The 15,694-nt window shown below is 46.3% G+C and overlaps 5 protein-coding genes across 5 annotated transcripts; 1 reads left to right on the forward strand and 4 right to left on the reverse strand.

The window, feature by feature from the left end:
* Positions 1 to 4,987: 4,987 nt before the first annotated feature.
* Positions 4,988 to 6,192, reverse strand: LACBIDRAFT_329932 (uncharacterized protein; the record flags this gene model as incomplete). The annotated part of the gene is made up of 6 exons (XM_001884163.1): positions 4,988 to 5,024; positions 5,083 to 5,339; positions 5,389 to 5,478; positions 5,662 to 5,958; positions 6,020 to 6,130; positions 6,181 to 6,192. The coding sequence occupies 6 exons, from the start codon at positions 6,190 to 6,192 to the stop codon at positions 4,988 to 4,990; spliced, it is 804 nt and encodes a 267-aa protein (XP_001884198.1).
* Positions 6,193 to 8,503: 2,311 nt separating this feature from the next.
* LACBIDRAFT_303523 (uncharacterized protein) lies at positions 8,504 to 8,862 on the reverse strand (the record flags this gene model as incomplete). The annotated part of the gene is made up of 2 exons (XM_001884164.1): positions 8,504 to 8,718; positions 8,765 to 8,862. The coding sequence occupies 2 exons, from the start codon at positions 8,860 to 8,862 to the stop codon at positions 8,631 to 8,633; spliced, it is 186 nt and encodes a 61-aa protein (XP_001884199.1). The 3' UTR covers positions 8,504 to 8,630.
* A 125-nt stretch (positions 8,863 to 8,987) lies between these two features.
* On the reverse strand, positions 8,988 to 9,381 carry LACBIDRAFT_303524 (uncharacterized protein; the record flags this gene model as incomplete). Its single annotated transcript, XM_001884165.1, has 3 exons — positions 8,988 to 9,137; positions 9,197 to 9,254; positions 9,308 to 9,381. The coding sequence occupies 3 exons, from the start codon at positions 9,379 to 9,381 to the stop codon at positions 8,988 to 8,990; spliced, it is 282 nt and encodes a 93-aa protein (XP_001884200.1).
* A 583-nt stretch (positions 9,382 to 9,964) lies between these two features.
* On the forward strand, positions 9,965 to 11,488 carry LACBIDRAFT_329933 (uncharacterized protein; the record flags this gene model as incomplete). Its single annotated transcript, XM_001884075.1, has 7 exons — positions 9,965 to 10,011; positions 10,311 to 10,435; positions 10,469 to 10,734; positions 10,796 to 10,893; positions 10,921 to 10,955; positions 11,014 to 11,105; positions 11,336 to 11,488. The coding sequence occupies 7 exons, from the start codon at positions 9,965 to 9,967 to the stop codon at positions 11,486 to 11,488; spliced, it is 816 nt and encodes a 271-aa protein (XP_001884110.1).
* Positions 11,489 to 12,975: 1,487 nt separating this feature from the next.
* On the reverse strand, positions 12,976 to 14,879 carry LACBIDRAFT_329934 (uncharacterized protein; the record flags this gene model as incomplete). Its single annotated transcript, XM_001884166.1, has 10 exons — positions 12,976 to 13,084; positions 13,211 to 13,214; positions 13,432 to 13,531; positions 13,584 to 13,721; positions 13,864 to 13,879; positions 13,924 to 14,027; positions 14,095 to 14,267; positions 14,587 to 14,639; positions 14,683 to 14,734; positions 14,867 to 14,879. The coding sequence occupies 10 exons, from the start codon at positions 14,877 to 14,879 to the stop codon at positions 12,976 to 12,978; spliced, it is 762 nt and encodes a 253-aa protein (XP_001884201.1).
* Positions 14,880 to 15,694: the final 815 nt, after the last annotated feature.

Here is a 15,694-nt window from a genome sequence, read left to right on the forward strand (position 1 = left end):
GTTTTGGTCCCTGAAAGGAGTTGTCGCAAGTAACAAACAAAAATGAATAAAGAGAAAATGTGAATTCAAGCGTATGAAGATGAAGGATTGAAAACCAATCCTATAAAGATTGCTGATTGAAAAGTAACCGGTGATGATGTCATACCTTGAGACCGTTTACAGTGAAGATGCCAGAGATGATGTCGTCCTTGACTTTTGCATTCTAAAAAAAAATAAAAGACACTAAAAAAAATAAAAAGGAACTGTAAAAACTAGCACGCATGAAGAATAAAGAAATAAAGGAAGTGCCGTGAGTAGAACACTCTGCACTTCCACACCTGTAGATGTTGTCCTGTAGAAATGGACCTCATGAACCATTCAATTTGTCTAAGTCCATTGAAACTCCGACATTTGGTCCACCTCATAAACAAACACCATACAAACATTCTCCTCACCACCACCACCACCACCATCCTCATCACACCTTAAACAAGGGATGATCAGGCAGTTAAGCAAAGTCTTTGACAGATTCTAGGACAAATTGATCATTTTTTCACCTTTTATGTAATTAAAACAGATCTATGGGATTTTTTTTTCATTTTGACAGTGTGTTTGCCTATTATGTGAAGGTGACATCCAAATGTAAAAAAAATGTTGTTACTATTTTCAAAATGTGTTGTAAGGTATATCCACAGGACAAAAGGCTGTTAAGCATTAAAATTTGTAAATGAAATGGATTTCAGGAACAATTCAGTTTATCTCTTCGGCATGAGGCAAAACTTTAATTTTCGGCAAACACTTCACCTAGGGAACAGAGATGTGGACAAATTTAAACAGTAAGCATATAAATTGTTTTTACTCTGTCAGCCCCCTTGAACAATTAGTGAATATACTGTCAAAAAAAAAATTGTCCCATTAATCTGATCTAATTACATACAAGGTGCAAAAATGATAAATTTGTCAAGGAATCTGTCCAATGCTTTGCTTAACTGCCTGATTGTCCCTTGTTTGAAGTGTCACTGTTGCCACTTGGTCACCACCCTATGTGACCACCACCTTGCACCATGAGTGTCTGCCATGGGCTGAACAACATTTAGACCCTCACATTGACTGCCACACCATGTGCTGGAGGCTCAGCAACAACATGCCACATCTTCACCACATCCTACATGATGACCCCCCTGCTGCTGCTATGGTTGTCACCACCCACTCCCATTGTCAATTGCCCACATTCTCCTCAGTAAACTGCAATCATGACTGCAACAATCTGCCAATGCCATCAATGGCCTCCTCCAGATCTGCCATGTCATCCAGATGGCAACAACACAACAGTAGTGCAGGTGAGCTCAAATTCTACAACCCCCCTCTTTCTCCTTGCTAATAGCCACAACCCACCCAGTGGCCACCACAACACTGGCCAACCACTGCCATGTCACTGCCTCATCCTTGCCACATTGGTGCTGATGAGGTGACACAATGATCATGACAATGGCCACAAGACAATGACAGAGGAGATGGATGGACAGATAACAGTGCAACATGGCAGCAACAGATGACCATAATGACAGCAGACAACAACACTAAGACTATCAATGCATGGCAGAATATCTGTGTGAACATGCTCCTTTTTCTGTTATACCATATTACCCAATCCTTTCTAGTTTCTTGTATAACATGCACCAGATATATACCATTTTATGTAATCATCCAATTGTTTATAGTCTTTGCAGGTCCAGTTCAGTCTGGTGTTTCGCCCTGAAAACAGGCAACCACAGACCACAACTGGTCTACAACCAACCCAGATATTAAGGAAACCAAACCAGACCACCTAGGACTAGTCTTTTGCAGTCCATGGACCATGTTCAAACCAATTCAGACCGGTTTTTTTGCATAAAATTTGTTGTACCAATATAAACCATTTGTATCTCAATTATTATTACTCTAAAAAATAAACTGGTTATATATCATAGTAAAACATATAAATACCCATCATTCCACCAATTCTTATAAAATTTAATGGAGGTTTGACATATCTATGACTGAAACTGAATTACATCTCCTAAAGACTCAGGCAAAATGTAATGTGGCAACTGTAAATTATTTGATGCATACTATACATTGATAGATGGTGAGTATATTTTCATAGTTTAAGTGTCAATATCCAAAAATTGAATCAAGCAAATGATGAAAGTCTGAGTGAGTTAGAATTAAAGTCATTCTGGTACAAGTTGCACAAACAAGTATTTGTGCCAAAATGGATTTGGTTATATCTTTCTCAGTTCTTAACCATTTTTGATGAACCAAAAACCCAATTAAAGGTAATAAACATGGTTACAAGGCTATATAATGCATGTGACTGTTTAACTGGTTGCAACCAATTTAAACCAGCCTTTGAATGGTTTTAAAAGATTTTTGAAATGAGGCAACCAGCAACCGGACCAACCCCAAATTTGGGCAACTGCAACCAAAAAAAAGACTGGTCCATGGTCCAGTTTTTTTCAGTCCACCAGTTTTTTTCAGTCCACCAGTTTTTTTCAGTCCTATGGACCGGACCTTTAAACACTAATTGTTTATGACTATGGAAATACAATGCTGTTTACCCAATATCCTCAATTTCAAGCAGATGCATATGGTATCCTTATAATGAGTAGTATGATATCCAGAGGATAGTGGATGAGGATAGTTGGAGGTTGTGTATGTCCTGGGATATCTTAGGACACCAGAATTCAGTATCCCTGAGGCATCACCTTGATATCCTGGGATATGCCAGCCACATCTGGAAGGTAACCATCAATACATCACCAGGAAATATCCCACACAATTGGGTGTGTATGTATCAGGAACTGATTGTTCCTCATTGGGACCACTCTGAAATCTACCTCTATCTCCACTTTTCCTGTCTCACACTCTATCTATCTCTGTGCATGCATTGAATTATTTCTCAAACCTTCAGTTGAGCCCCCAATTATTCTCCAATGCACTCACTGTAAGCTGTGATGAGGATGACAATGTCATAAAGGCAGGATTTGTCATCCATCCACCCCTTTCTCTGCCATGCAAGAACAGGGGTTATTGTTAGGATAGTTGATGCCAGATGTCAACCATACTTTTGCCAGAAAACTGGTTCTCAGCCATCAATTAAGTGAGAAGTTGGTGAAATGGAGGGCACAATCTCCAGAATTCCGTATTTGCTTGAGCATTTATCCAGACACCAGGGTTGTTTTTTTCAGATATTCTGCAGTGTTTTCTTTAGATATCGCACACAATTTATGCCTCTGGAATTCCTCATTTCCCTGCAACATTTGTCCAGACACCAAGGTTGTTTTTTTTTCAGCTATTTCACACTATCTTTTTTGGATATTCCACATTTTCCCAAGGATTTATCCAGACACTGGGGGTTTGGATAATCTGCAATGTTTTCTTTGGATATTCTGCACAATTGATTCTTCAGGAAGTCTGCATTGTTCTGCAACATTTGTCTAGACACCAGGGTTTTTTTTTTTTTGGATATTCAGCACATCCCCAGAACATTTATTACATTTGCACATGTGAGTGGGATATTCTATTTTGGATATTCAGCCCCTCAATTGATGCTCCAGAAATTCCACATTTTCCCAGAACAAGTATGCAAACAACAGGATTGCACAATCCCCAGGGACATGTATTACATCCAAGGGGGTGGCGGAACGTGGATCCTGGATATAGGGTTAGGGGGGGGGGGGCTCCACTTGGGGGTTGAAATATTTTTTGTGACCTACTTTGCAAAAGTCCTGCCAATAAGCCAAATCATGCTCCCCAAAAAAGTTGGGAAGTTCAGATGCATGGCAAACACTTAATCTATGTATTTACTGTCCGAAATTTTGACTGAGAGCCAAAAAAGTCAACAAACTTTTTTATAACACTGCTCAGGTTCACAAAAAGTATGGCAAAGAAGAAGTAAGTCCCTATTTTAGATATATATTCTAATGCAATACTGTATTACAGACAAGCGTCAGGGTTTACGAGCGACACCAAGCTTCATTGCCCAGAATGTGAGAAAGAGAATCCTGTTGGAACAGGTAGTCAAGCAAATCTGCAGCAGCATATCAACTTGTATGGATACTATGGGGGTGAAGTGTTGTTGCATGTAGTAACAGATCCAAAATGTAGCATAAGTACTACATACCTACTTGAGTATGTTTTTGACATAGGAACTTGGAAGTTTCCTTTTTTGGGGGGTAGGGGGTAGGGGGGGTAGACTGAGGGCACCTTAATTCATAATGCGACTGTATATCTAAAATCCACATTCCGCCACCCCCTTGATTACATCTGCACATGCAGGTGCTTTGGAATTCCCTAAATTCACAAAACCCCTGAAAAAAGAAAAGTTACACTTATTGGGCCAAACATATAGCCATTGTGAGAGTTGAGTATTGGGCCCAACTATGAGCCTTAGGCTAATACAAGCCATATAGACCACCATGATTGGGCCCAACCAATCATCCATAATGTTTCACTTGGCTGCCTAACATTCAACCCTAAATGACATTATGGCATTGGTCCCACATAAGGTGCCATAACATGTATGGGCATTGGGCCCATTTGTGTAGCACTATGAGCCATAGGACAAATGCCAATTTCTACTGTTATGGTTCAATTGCACACCTGCTGAATGCCTGACTGGATATAGGTAGGCTGGCATTCTATTGCTAGAGCACCCTTGGTCCCTTGGAGTTGTCTTGAAGGTTGATAGCCAGCTACCCTCCACACTCACAAATTTGCAATCCTCTCAGCACTTCATGGTATGACAGAAGACACGATAGCATTACCACAGCACTGAGAAAGTGACAGCAATACAAAATACAACAATGCTAGCTACACAAGAACCAATTCTGTAAACGTGGGGTATATGTGGACCTTATCCCATTACGGCCACAGGAGACAAGAAGGATTGCCCTGCTACACAATACAAACCTCAATCATTGTAGTTGAGATAGGGTGTTGCGAGAAACCAAATTAAATTCCAGAGTTAATCAAAAGCCCCATTGGTGACATCGAAGACGCCCCTATAGAGGAAAAAAAAGTCAGCATCTTGGTTTTAGAGAAAGGTTGTAAGAAACCCACTTTGCCAGCGGCTTCCTCCCTTCATACCTCACCCTCTCACCAAATTCGCCCTCCCTAATAATAGCAATTCTCCTCCACGCAAAGTGTTTCTCGTAGAAATCACAGTGATCGAGCTCACGCAGCTTTGGGCAGAGTTGGACAAGCTGCATGATAGCCGTGGGCATCTTTTCCTTCTTTGAATCGATGGCAGTCCATAGCCCCCGACCGCGGAATACCTCGAGGTTGGGGAAGAGAGAGAGAATGGAGAACCATTCTTCCTGTTTGTTGTTAGAGTCATGGATAGCGATGATTTCGGGGCACACGTACAAGTTTCACATTAGCTGGATGGATGGCATCTTTAGGGAGGTGAACGGCAGGCAAGGAAAGCCAAGTGATGTTGGGGAAGAACTCAGCGAGCTGGTGGATTGAGTGCAGATCCCCCAGCATGTGTAATCTGAGTCTACGAAGACTCATCCGATCGAATGTCTTGAAGCTTGCCAGGGTCTGAGCGTCGACGGAACGCACGTCGAGACATTCTAACGGGCAGAGGACTGGGGGATCTGGGGTTGGCATTGGAAGCGTTAGTCATTGTGGTGAAACCTGATCAACGAGTTTCTCAACCGGTATAACATGATCTTGGGAAAGCTGATCAAGCGCGATGACCACCTGAAGGCTCGTCCTGAGGCACTTCAAGATGGGCAAGCTACCAGGAGCGAGGTTGGGAATGCCGCTCGGGAACCAAGTCAGTTCCTCAATCGTTGGATGGTTCTCCAGGAATCGTGCACGTGACTCGTCAATTGAAGACGTAGCGCCAGATTGGAGCGACAATTTCAGCTTCTTGAGGCGGGGGAACCTGCATTTCGCGAGGTTATGAAATTTGAGGGGGATTTCCAGGTACTAAGAGGCAGAGAAGGGATGAGATTAGATAAGGAAAACAAGGTTGTCATGTTGAATGCACCTCAAGCCCTGGTGATAGCTCAAACATGTGGCTAACGTGCGCAGCATTTCCCGACTTTACCCAAGCGTCTCCGAGTAGGCATAAGGCAGTCAGGTTGGATATATTCCATAGCTATGTGAGTTGTCAGCCATATCATCACAGAATAAGGACAACAAACTTACCGGGTATGACATGCTGTTGGGGTCGATGTTGGAACTCTGAACGTGATTAGCAAAGCGCCTGGGAAGCCCAAGGTGCTTCAGCGTAGGCTTCTGACGTATGATATTGAGAATCGCTAGTGTTCGCAAGTTCAGTTCAGTCCGGTTTTTTGCCCCCAAAACGCGCAACCGTGGACCGCAACCAGTCTAGGACCGACCCAGATATTGAGGGAACCGAACCGAACCACCTAGGACCGGTCTATTTCGGTCTATGAAGCCGGTTCAGACCGATCCAGACCGGTTTTTTTGCGTATAATTTATTATACCAATATAAACCATTTGTATCTTGACTATTATTACTCTGAAAAATAAACGGGTTATATGAAATAGTGAAGCATGTAAATACCCGTCATTCTACCAATTTTGAAGAGATTTAATGAAGATTTGACATAGATACGACTGAAACCGAATTACATCTCGTAGAGACTCGGGTAAAATATGGATTTGGTTATATCTTTCTCAATTCTTATCCGTTTTTGATGAAACAAAAACCCAATAAAAGGTAATAAACGTGGTTACAAGGGTATGTAACGCACGTGACCGTTTAACCAGTTGCAACCGATCAAAACCGGTCTTTGAACGGTTTTAATATATTTTCGAAATGAGGCAACCGGCAACCGGACCAACCCCAAATTGGGGCAACTGCAACCGAAAAAAAGACCGGACCATGGTCCGGTTCAGTTCGGTCCACCGGTTTTTTGCGGTCCTATGGACTGAACCTTTAAACACTAAGAATCGCATCCCCATGAGCAGGAAGAACAGTCAGCTTGCTACGCTGCTGTGGGCCCGTCCTATTCCAACCCAAGTGAACACCCGCAAGTCGGCCACATGGCTCAAAGCCTCGCAAATATTCCGCACACGATCCGCTTCGGGAGACTGGGCCAGATCCAGTTGAGGATCGACGAGAGTGGTGGGTATACGGTCAGGTGCTGTGTAGTTGTGCCGTTCGCATATATGCACCTCACGAATGTTGCGAGCGATGTCAGCTCGTCTTGAGAGGTGCGCCCATAGCTGGAAGCCGGTGTTGCGGACGCGGATGATTTGATATTGGGTGTGACAGGGTATGACGATGTTGGCACAAGCATGTCAGGCCAAAGCGAAGTTGATGAGGCCCTTGTGGAGATCGAGCTCTGATGCAACATCATCGAGGATCTCATCTGGGGGGACAAAGGAGTGGGGGTCGGGCTCTGCTCCGGGTGATTAATCATTGTGTGCTGATTGAGAGAGTGGGAAAAGGGCAATCTTGGCTCAAACAGCCCCCGTTGGATCAAGTCCAAGTATACGTGACAACACTTTGGCCTTCCATCACTGCTCTTGTCCGCTTGCAACTACTTCAGTAGCCCAACTCACCACAGCGCTAGTGGCGGGGATTTCTACCTCGAATCAACGTATCACCTTCCCTGCGCATACACCAACATGCACAGCTTCCTCAAACGTCCTTCCCCCATGCAATCGGGTCACCAGGTCTCTTTGTGAACCCAGATTCTCACTCCCAGAAGACACCCTCCCCAGACAAGAGAAGGTGACACGCATCAGCCGCTCAATCCTCCCTCGATCGACGACACAACAAAATCCATGACATCTTGGGCTTGAAACCATTTAGGTCGACCCATGACGGCTCAGCCTCCTGGAATTCAACATTCAAATCACTCAATCCGACCCCTCCTAGTCAACATCGGCTTCTCATAGTCCACTGCGCCTGCACCCTGCCTCTCCACACAACCCCCAAACTGCGTTGACCACCCAACACCGGCTCAACGCGCACAAACTCAACACGATCATGTCCACCCATTTGTCTCTCGGTCCTTCGAGGGTTCAACATGTTCCTTGCAAGAGCGGATCTTCGATCTGGGGCTAAACGTCGACTCTTCAGATTTACGACGCCTTGGTATGCGGTGAGGGGAAGGAGGGGGTGACGATCAGTATGCTGGTGCTGCATATCATGGGATCCTGGTGACGATACACTACGCAAGGTTGCTTATAGGTGGTAGGTTCCAAAATCTGAAGGGAGGTGAGAAAGCCACATTACGGCAAAGAGGGTGGTGTGAATGGGCGTCACGGGGGTCTAGGCTGTCGAGAGGTTGATTTGAAGGGAAGAAGTGGGCTGGATGGGGTATGCAGTTCTTCCAGACAACTCATGAATCCTCAGCTTGGATTCGGTCGGGGTGACTTCTTGCAAGGTCGCAAGAGTAGTACAGGTGTCATGAAGATGGCGATGTTATCGACAACGTCGTGGTGGCTGAAATCGTATATCCACTGTTGAGAGTGTATATAGCGCAGTGGTAATAGGGGATAAAGATAATAATCATGTCGAGGGCAGCTTCGTCGCCCTTATATACTACAAAATGTAACTACTAGAATATACTACTAATTACTAGATACGTGTGAATTGTTCGGTGATGTTCTCGGACTTATTAATCCATCAATCTCGATCTATAGGCTACAAAGTCCTCGAGATGCATGGAATACTTGACCATATACCAGGTGTTATTCCAACATCCACTTCAACGGCGGAATTAACAACTTTCAGACGAGAACGTCAACCGACGCCGCATGCTGCCAACTCCGCCGTTGGTCGTTCTCTCGCTCTTTTCGTCCGTCTATCCACCACCTCTCCATCAACTCCGGCGTTGAACACTCGAGCATGCCTCACGTTGGCCTTCCGGCCAATGGCACCACTCCCCCATCACGCCCAGCTCAACAAACGCCGCATACACTTCGCTCCTCGATCGCATATTCGCGTTTCAAATCCACGGAATGCACCTGCCCCGTCACAATGGACTTGCCCAAAATTCTGCTCGTTCGTCCTCGCCATTCCTCCTCAAAATCATGAGAGCGGTGTTGGCGATTGCAAACGAATTGAGTTCAACGTCACGGAGGGTCGTTGCTGATGCGATGTCAGCTGAGGAACCCATCATACACTCTTTCAATGGAGAAACGTTAAGTGCTTGCAAGATGTGAGGGTGAGCACCGAGCTTACAGCCGTTGGAGTTGATCCATTGAGGGTTGAGGTTGCCTGTAGTGAGGTCGATGGTCCACTACAAGAAAAAATGAGTTCATACAGTGAAGGGGTGTTAAGGGGTTTGTTTGCGTACAGACACGAATCTCAATTTGAAGGTGGGTAACGTTCATCAATAGCTCCTTTTGTTGTAGCCCTGACCTCATCTTGTTTCAATCAGGTCAGACGTCATAGTACATTTGTGAACCGAAGTCACCCCCGACCGAATCCAAGCTGAGCATTCACAAGTTGTCTGGCAAAACTGTGGCGCATCCCATCCAGCTCACTTGCTCCCCTCAAATCGACCTCTCGAAAGCCTAGATCATCTCCGTGACGCTCATGCACACCACCGTCTTTGGCCTGACATAGCTATTTTAACCCCCTTCAGATTCTGAAACCTACCACGTATGAGCAACATCACGTAGCATATTGTCACCAGGACCTTGACACCACGATACGCAGCTCAGATGCATACGGCGTATCGTCATTCTTCCCCTTCCCCATACCAACGCATCGTCAATCTGAACAAAGTCGACGTTTATTCCCAGATCGAAGATCCGCTCTCGCAAGGAACATGTTGAACGCTCGAAGGACCGAAAAACTGACGCGTGGAGACGATTGTGTTGAATTTGCGAACGTTGAACGGGTGTAGGGTGGTCAACGCGGTTTGGGGGTTGTGGGGAGAGGGAGATCGCAGGCGCAGTGGAGGATGAGGAGCCGATGTTGACTAGGGGGCTCAACATTGACAGCATGCCTGGTATCAAGATTCTCACGGCATCACCTATGAGTTACGGAGGGTCAGTAGCGCATCTCTTTTGTGTACGCCCCAGTAATGAAAAATCGGCGCCATAGAATGTGAAAACTATTTCAGCATCAACTTGAATGGGCCCGGTCAGCAGGTCTTCGAGCTATCCGGATGCGACAAAGGACGAGAACACGAGAGACTTGGGGGCTTCGCATAAGAGCGGGACCAGAAAGCGATCTACTTTCTTTCACGGCTTTTCAGTCATGCCTCTCTGCAGACGAAACAGCGTCATTTTCAAATTTTCCCCGGCGTGGTGGAGGAAACACGTGTTTACTTTTGTTTGGATCGCAGGTCATTGCGGCGCCAGACAATTGCTCAGCTGCCTCATCGCACAGCGAAGCGACGAAAGCAAGCGCCTACATTTTTTAATTTGCTCTTCGAATGCAGAACAAGTCCGAGTTCGGTCACTTTAGTTTGTGCGTATCCTCTCTTTTTTTATGACAAGTCAGTACTACGACTCACCGTCCTCTTCCTAGATATCGACCGCCGCTCGACGCCTTCCTCTGTCCCCGCCATTCAAGCCGTAAAGACCATAACCAAACGCGGAGTTATCGAGGTCAAAAACAGCACAGGAGACAGTCTCGGTTATATTTCCAAGAATTCTCTTAGCAAAGCCCAGCTCCAGTGTGAGCCGGCCATCGACAACGCCACCACCGTTACTTTCGTCATCCAGGAATCCTCGATCTCAGCTTCACAAGTCCGTATCACCATGGAGGTAGCCTCTTCCGTCTTTCCTGTTTCAAGTGGATGTTGATATGGATTTGCCTTTTTCGTAGGACTCGGATGAGATCGGTTTCCCTCTCCTTGGATTGGTACAGGGTGCTAATGACACAAGCGTTGACATTGGCTCGGGATCTTACCTTTGTCGTCGTGTGTCAGTGTCAATACTGACAAAATGTAGTTTCCTTTATCTAACGGGAATTGCCCACCCGGAATGTACGTTTCCTTTGGCACTGGTAGCTTGCACATTGCACCCCACCTCAATCTGTCATAGCCGTCGCTGGCGCGGTCCCAGCTAACATCTCCAATGCCTACACTAACGCGACGACTTTAGAGCAGCAGAGTCCAATGTTGCATTTCACGGAGGTAAAGGTAACGGCCAAGTATTTTTTCAAAGTTGTGGTGTGACTAGAACAAATATAAAGATCAATGGCGGAATGTGGCGTGAGGGTATTCTGCGTACCCTGTGGTTGACTTCGAGTATTGTATAAGAATTAAAATGGCGCGCGCAGTCCATGACGGGAATGAAAACCGAACTCTTGGGGTATCGTAGGGAAATGACTGCAACAATGTTGACATGTGGAATTTAATGACAGAATGTCGTACTCACCTCTCGCCCAACGTACAGCTCCCAACTCGATGTTCATGCGGAGCACATCAAGCTGCCGAAATACACCACCATGAGGGATGTAGAGAGGCAGATACCAACGGTCGTGCAGTTCTGGTATGGCGTGACCCTTATAGCGTAGTTTGGAGATACAGATCGTTGGAGGAGGAGTATCGGGAGGATGGAGTTTGTGGAGCTGGGCGGCTGATCGAGAGTACTAGTGTCCTTGAAACCGCAGCTCGACAGCAGTGTGTCGGGCAGGATGACGGGGTCCTTTGAGCTTGTGAGGAGCAATAAAGTTTCGGAAACGCCGAGTGGAGTGTCACTAGATGTCGGCTGTGAATGTCGTTGAGTCAATCGAGTAAACGACAAGATACGAAGTCTAAGCCTGACACACCTCGAGAAAACATTCTCCTGCTCGTTCGTCCTCGCCATTCCTCCTCAAAATTTTGAGAGCGGTGTACACAATATAGAGCCAGTGCAAACGGTTCGAGTTCAACGTGATGTCAGCCGAGGAGTTCATCGTACACTCTTCCAACCAAGGTCGGAGGAGAGACCTCCTTTGGAAGAGGGCAACTTGAGGGGATCGTTAAGAGGCGTCAGGGAAGACCTTGAATTTTGTGGAAGTCGATTGACGGGGGAAAAGGGGAAGCGAATGGGGTATCAGATATGTTCGGCCACTGCAACTCGACCCTCACTCTCTTTGTCCCTCTCAGCTTTTTTCCAAATGTGGTCCACAGTATCGGATCGTTGATGGAGGAGACCTCGACCCATCCGCCGTCCATTTCCGTTATGATTCATCGTGCGTCCGTGTCGTCTGAGAGGCACTCCCAATGATTGACATCAATCAGGAGGACGGTGGCAAGGACGAAAAGCGTAGGTGGTGGAGGGAGAGCTGTGAAATGGGCATGCTGTTAAATTTGAAGGAAATGATAAGGTCGGCTGTCGTTGGGCGTTGGCTTCATTGAGAAGGAGTGGGCGAATGTGGGTGTGTGAGGGGCAGAGCTTCGCATCCACTGGGGTAGACCGTTCTACGTAGACTGATGGTGGACTCGGCCTTTTCCGACTTTCCACCAGCCTCATGTCAAACAGCTCTTCAATCCCGGACCGTGTTATTTAGCCACGTCCCTGAACCCGCCCACCTTCGTCGCGCCTGAACCCGCCCATCTTTGTTGCACCTTGGCCCGCCTTTTTCCACCCATCCTCGTAATAAAATGCTACTGGTGTATTTTGGTTGACCTAACAGGGCCATTCAAAAATGAGCGCAGCTCGCAGCTCAAAACGTAGCAAGAGCCATCAGCTTATATAACGTAGATTTAAGTGTCCGCTCAGGGCGGTATCCGTTTGTCACGCCAAATTTAACATCGAAGTTTCCTCATCGTTGTTTGCTGCTCGCCGTTTCCAACGATAAGCTCGAGTAAATCTTTTCTTTGTGGCTCTAATTTGGCGCACTCTTCAGCAACTCATAGCTAGAACTCAAATATATTATTTCCCAATTTTCTTCAATTTGTAATTGAGGTAAAGATACCCTGCTAGGTTGAAGCCGACGACACCAAACGATGCTGGAAGTGTTTTGGCGACGTGGCGTACAACGAGGGAGAAGACCGGAGAATTCCGGAGTGTGTCAAATCAGGGTTTAGTAAAGATGAGAGAGCTGGACCCTGGTGCCTGTGCCTTCTCTGTGGACTCTGTAGACTGGTCTACCCCAGTGGCTGACATGCCCTCGTGAGGGGATACGCTGGGATAACATCAGCAAAAACCCGTGACTATTTTGATCACCTTGGATTCAGTTGCTACCAGACGACAAGGATCAAAAGGGCTCGCAACGACCTTACAATGAGTGCAATCAGTTATCACCGCTTACATCGCTGAGGGATATTTTACAAGATACATTGTCATAGTACAGTAGCGGCATTGTAATGTCACACAATAATTGCACTATTTTATCAGGTTGCAACTTGCAAGCCAATTACAAGTGGATTTGTATGAAGATAGAATGTCGCCACAATCTCAATTGGAATATGCATATGTACAGGAAGATTCATTTAAATATGGTTGCAGCCTGCACAGTACTAAATAGCCTACACTTCTCGCGATCTTCAGCCGCCTGCGCCCACATTTGTGCCGCCAAAGACGGTAACCATATCGTCATCTCCCTCATCACTCCTGTAGAATCAAAAGGTTCCTTGGATAAGATAGTTAAGTAACAATTGTGTCAGAGTGAATGAACAACACACATTAGAAGTGACGTATGCAATCACTGGAGTGAAGGAACTTGAGAACACGTTCATAAAGAAGCGAAGCGGGAGGGTCACCTTGTGATGTTCAGAGCAATCGCGCTGAATACCAGTATCTTGTGAGTACCAGTTGATGGTCTAAACTTGTGTTATCAGTGAAAGCTACGGAAATGGTGTGAGTCCACGTACCTCGAAATGGCGTTACCCCCATGGACAACTTCCTTCACATCGAAATGGAGGCCCCACGTCACCACCTCCAAATACCCCCACGCCCACCCACCCCCGACGTCACCTTCCTTCGTCGTCATCCAAAGGTCACGTCGCACTCTACAATACTTACCGCCCACCGTATACTTTGCATGCGTCGTCGGGCGGCCAGGGTCTTCTGGCTGCATTGTGCCACAGAGGGGTTGACAGATTTGTTGGGGTTTTGATGTAAAGATTCTGCCATAAATGCAATGTGTCAATGTCAATGTCATCATGAGTGAGTTTGTGCTGGCCAAGCACATACCCAATCATGAAGACATTGCGCGGGGGGGAAGGAGGGGAGAGCGTGAAGTTTGATGTTGAGGGAAAAGTTCACAGGTCCAAAAATTTCCGAATTCGGACGTTCAACATCGATGGGAAAGGCGGAGGGCTGACGAGATGGCGAGGAGGCGGCGCAATCCTGAGAGGAAGCTGAGCCTAGAGAGACAGTAGCTCTGTTGAGCGCCGTTGTACAGTGAAACGTTGCGAGGCTGGGTGGTTGAGGGTTCAAGAGGGTTCAAGTTGAGCGAGGTGGAATGGGAAAAGGCGGCGCCACCGTGTTGGTTGGATCTGATCCTTCCCGTGACTCTGACATGTTGAAAAAACGTTTAAGTCCTGTAAAGTAGCAAGGAATGGTAAGGAGCGGGTGACATAGTTGCAACATCCACAAGCCATTTCGGCTATGGTGAACAGATTGTAGACGCGTTGTAACGCATGTTACATATTGTAACGTCTCCCTCGGATTTCACCGACTTACAATGTCTACCAGTTCCCAGGGTTTTTGCTGATGAAGTAGCTGGGTAAATAATCCTTAGCCACCGTCGGTTCAAAATAGAAAAGACTATGAGCTCACTTTACATTCTCTCCGTCAGGCAAACCGATGTGAACACAGCCAGTTGTAAGGACTTGACGAATGAAATATATTGGCACTCAAACCGAGCCACTAAGCCACCGCGCAGCAGCTCCAGCTTTAAATTTGCAGCTATCAAAATGGATGTTCAGAGAGGGGCGAACTCGACAATGATCCGGCCACTCACTTTGAGAGATCATATCGTTGAGACGAAAAAGAGAGACGTGTAGATTGCGTACCGTGTTCTGGTTTCAGGTATGAGACTTGACACCGCGCAACCAAATCTGCCATGACTACTACGAGAAAGAAGGTCAGCCAGGCCCACGTTCGTAAAGTCCACTTGTAAGCACGGCCTATACATCAGTCCAATAGGCGCGTTCGGCGCCAAAAACGGACTTTATTCTCTCGTCGTGAGCCCTGCAGGTGCCCGGCATGTTCATGTTTGTAAAAATAGAAACAGGCACGCCTTCACCTCGTGGCATGATTGGGGGGGTGCACGGTTTAGGCGCTGTCCTTTCTTTCCCTCCCTCATCCTGAAAGTCCATCTTCGATATCTCAACATGAGTGGAGCGAGCTTCTTTGCAGGCACTCACCACTTTGTCGCCAACAACGGCACATTCATTGAAGCTAAGACTGTGAGTGTAATGTTCGCTAAAGGTATCCGTCAAGCAAGCTGACAGCATTGGATCTGTTGCAGGTCAACATCCACGGCAATAGGACGACAGGGGTCATTCCCCTTATGCCAAACCCGAGCACTCGGTTCACTGGGCATACAGAAGCCATCGCGAAACTCACGCGGCATTTTTTCACCAATGCAAATGATGTAGTTCAGAAGAGAAAGCTTTTCTTGTTATATGGAATGGGGGGTATTGGAAAGACTCAGATTTGCTTAAAGTTTGTTGAGGAAATGTCTCACAGGTGAGTACCTATTAAACACCAGTCTGATCCTACCTGAAAAATTGAATTGTCCTCAGCTTCTCTCATGTTTTCTGGGTTGATGCATCCTCCTTGGGTA

Source organism: Laccaria bicolor, genomic scaffold (assembly GCF_000143565.1).
Source record: "Laccaria bicolor S238N-H82 LACBIscaffold_24 genomic scaffold, whole genome shotgun sequence".
Classification (NCBI taxonomy): domain Eukaryota; kingdom Fungi; phylum Basidiomycota; class Agaricomycetes; order Agaricales; family Hydnangiaceae; genus Laccaria; species Laccaria bicolor.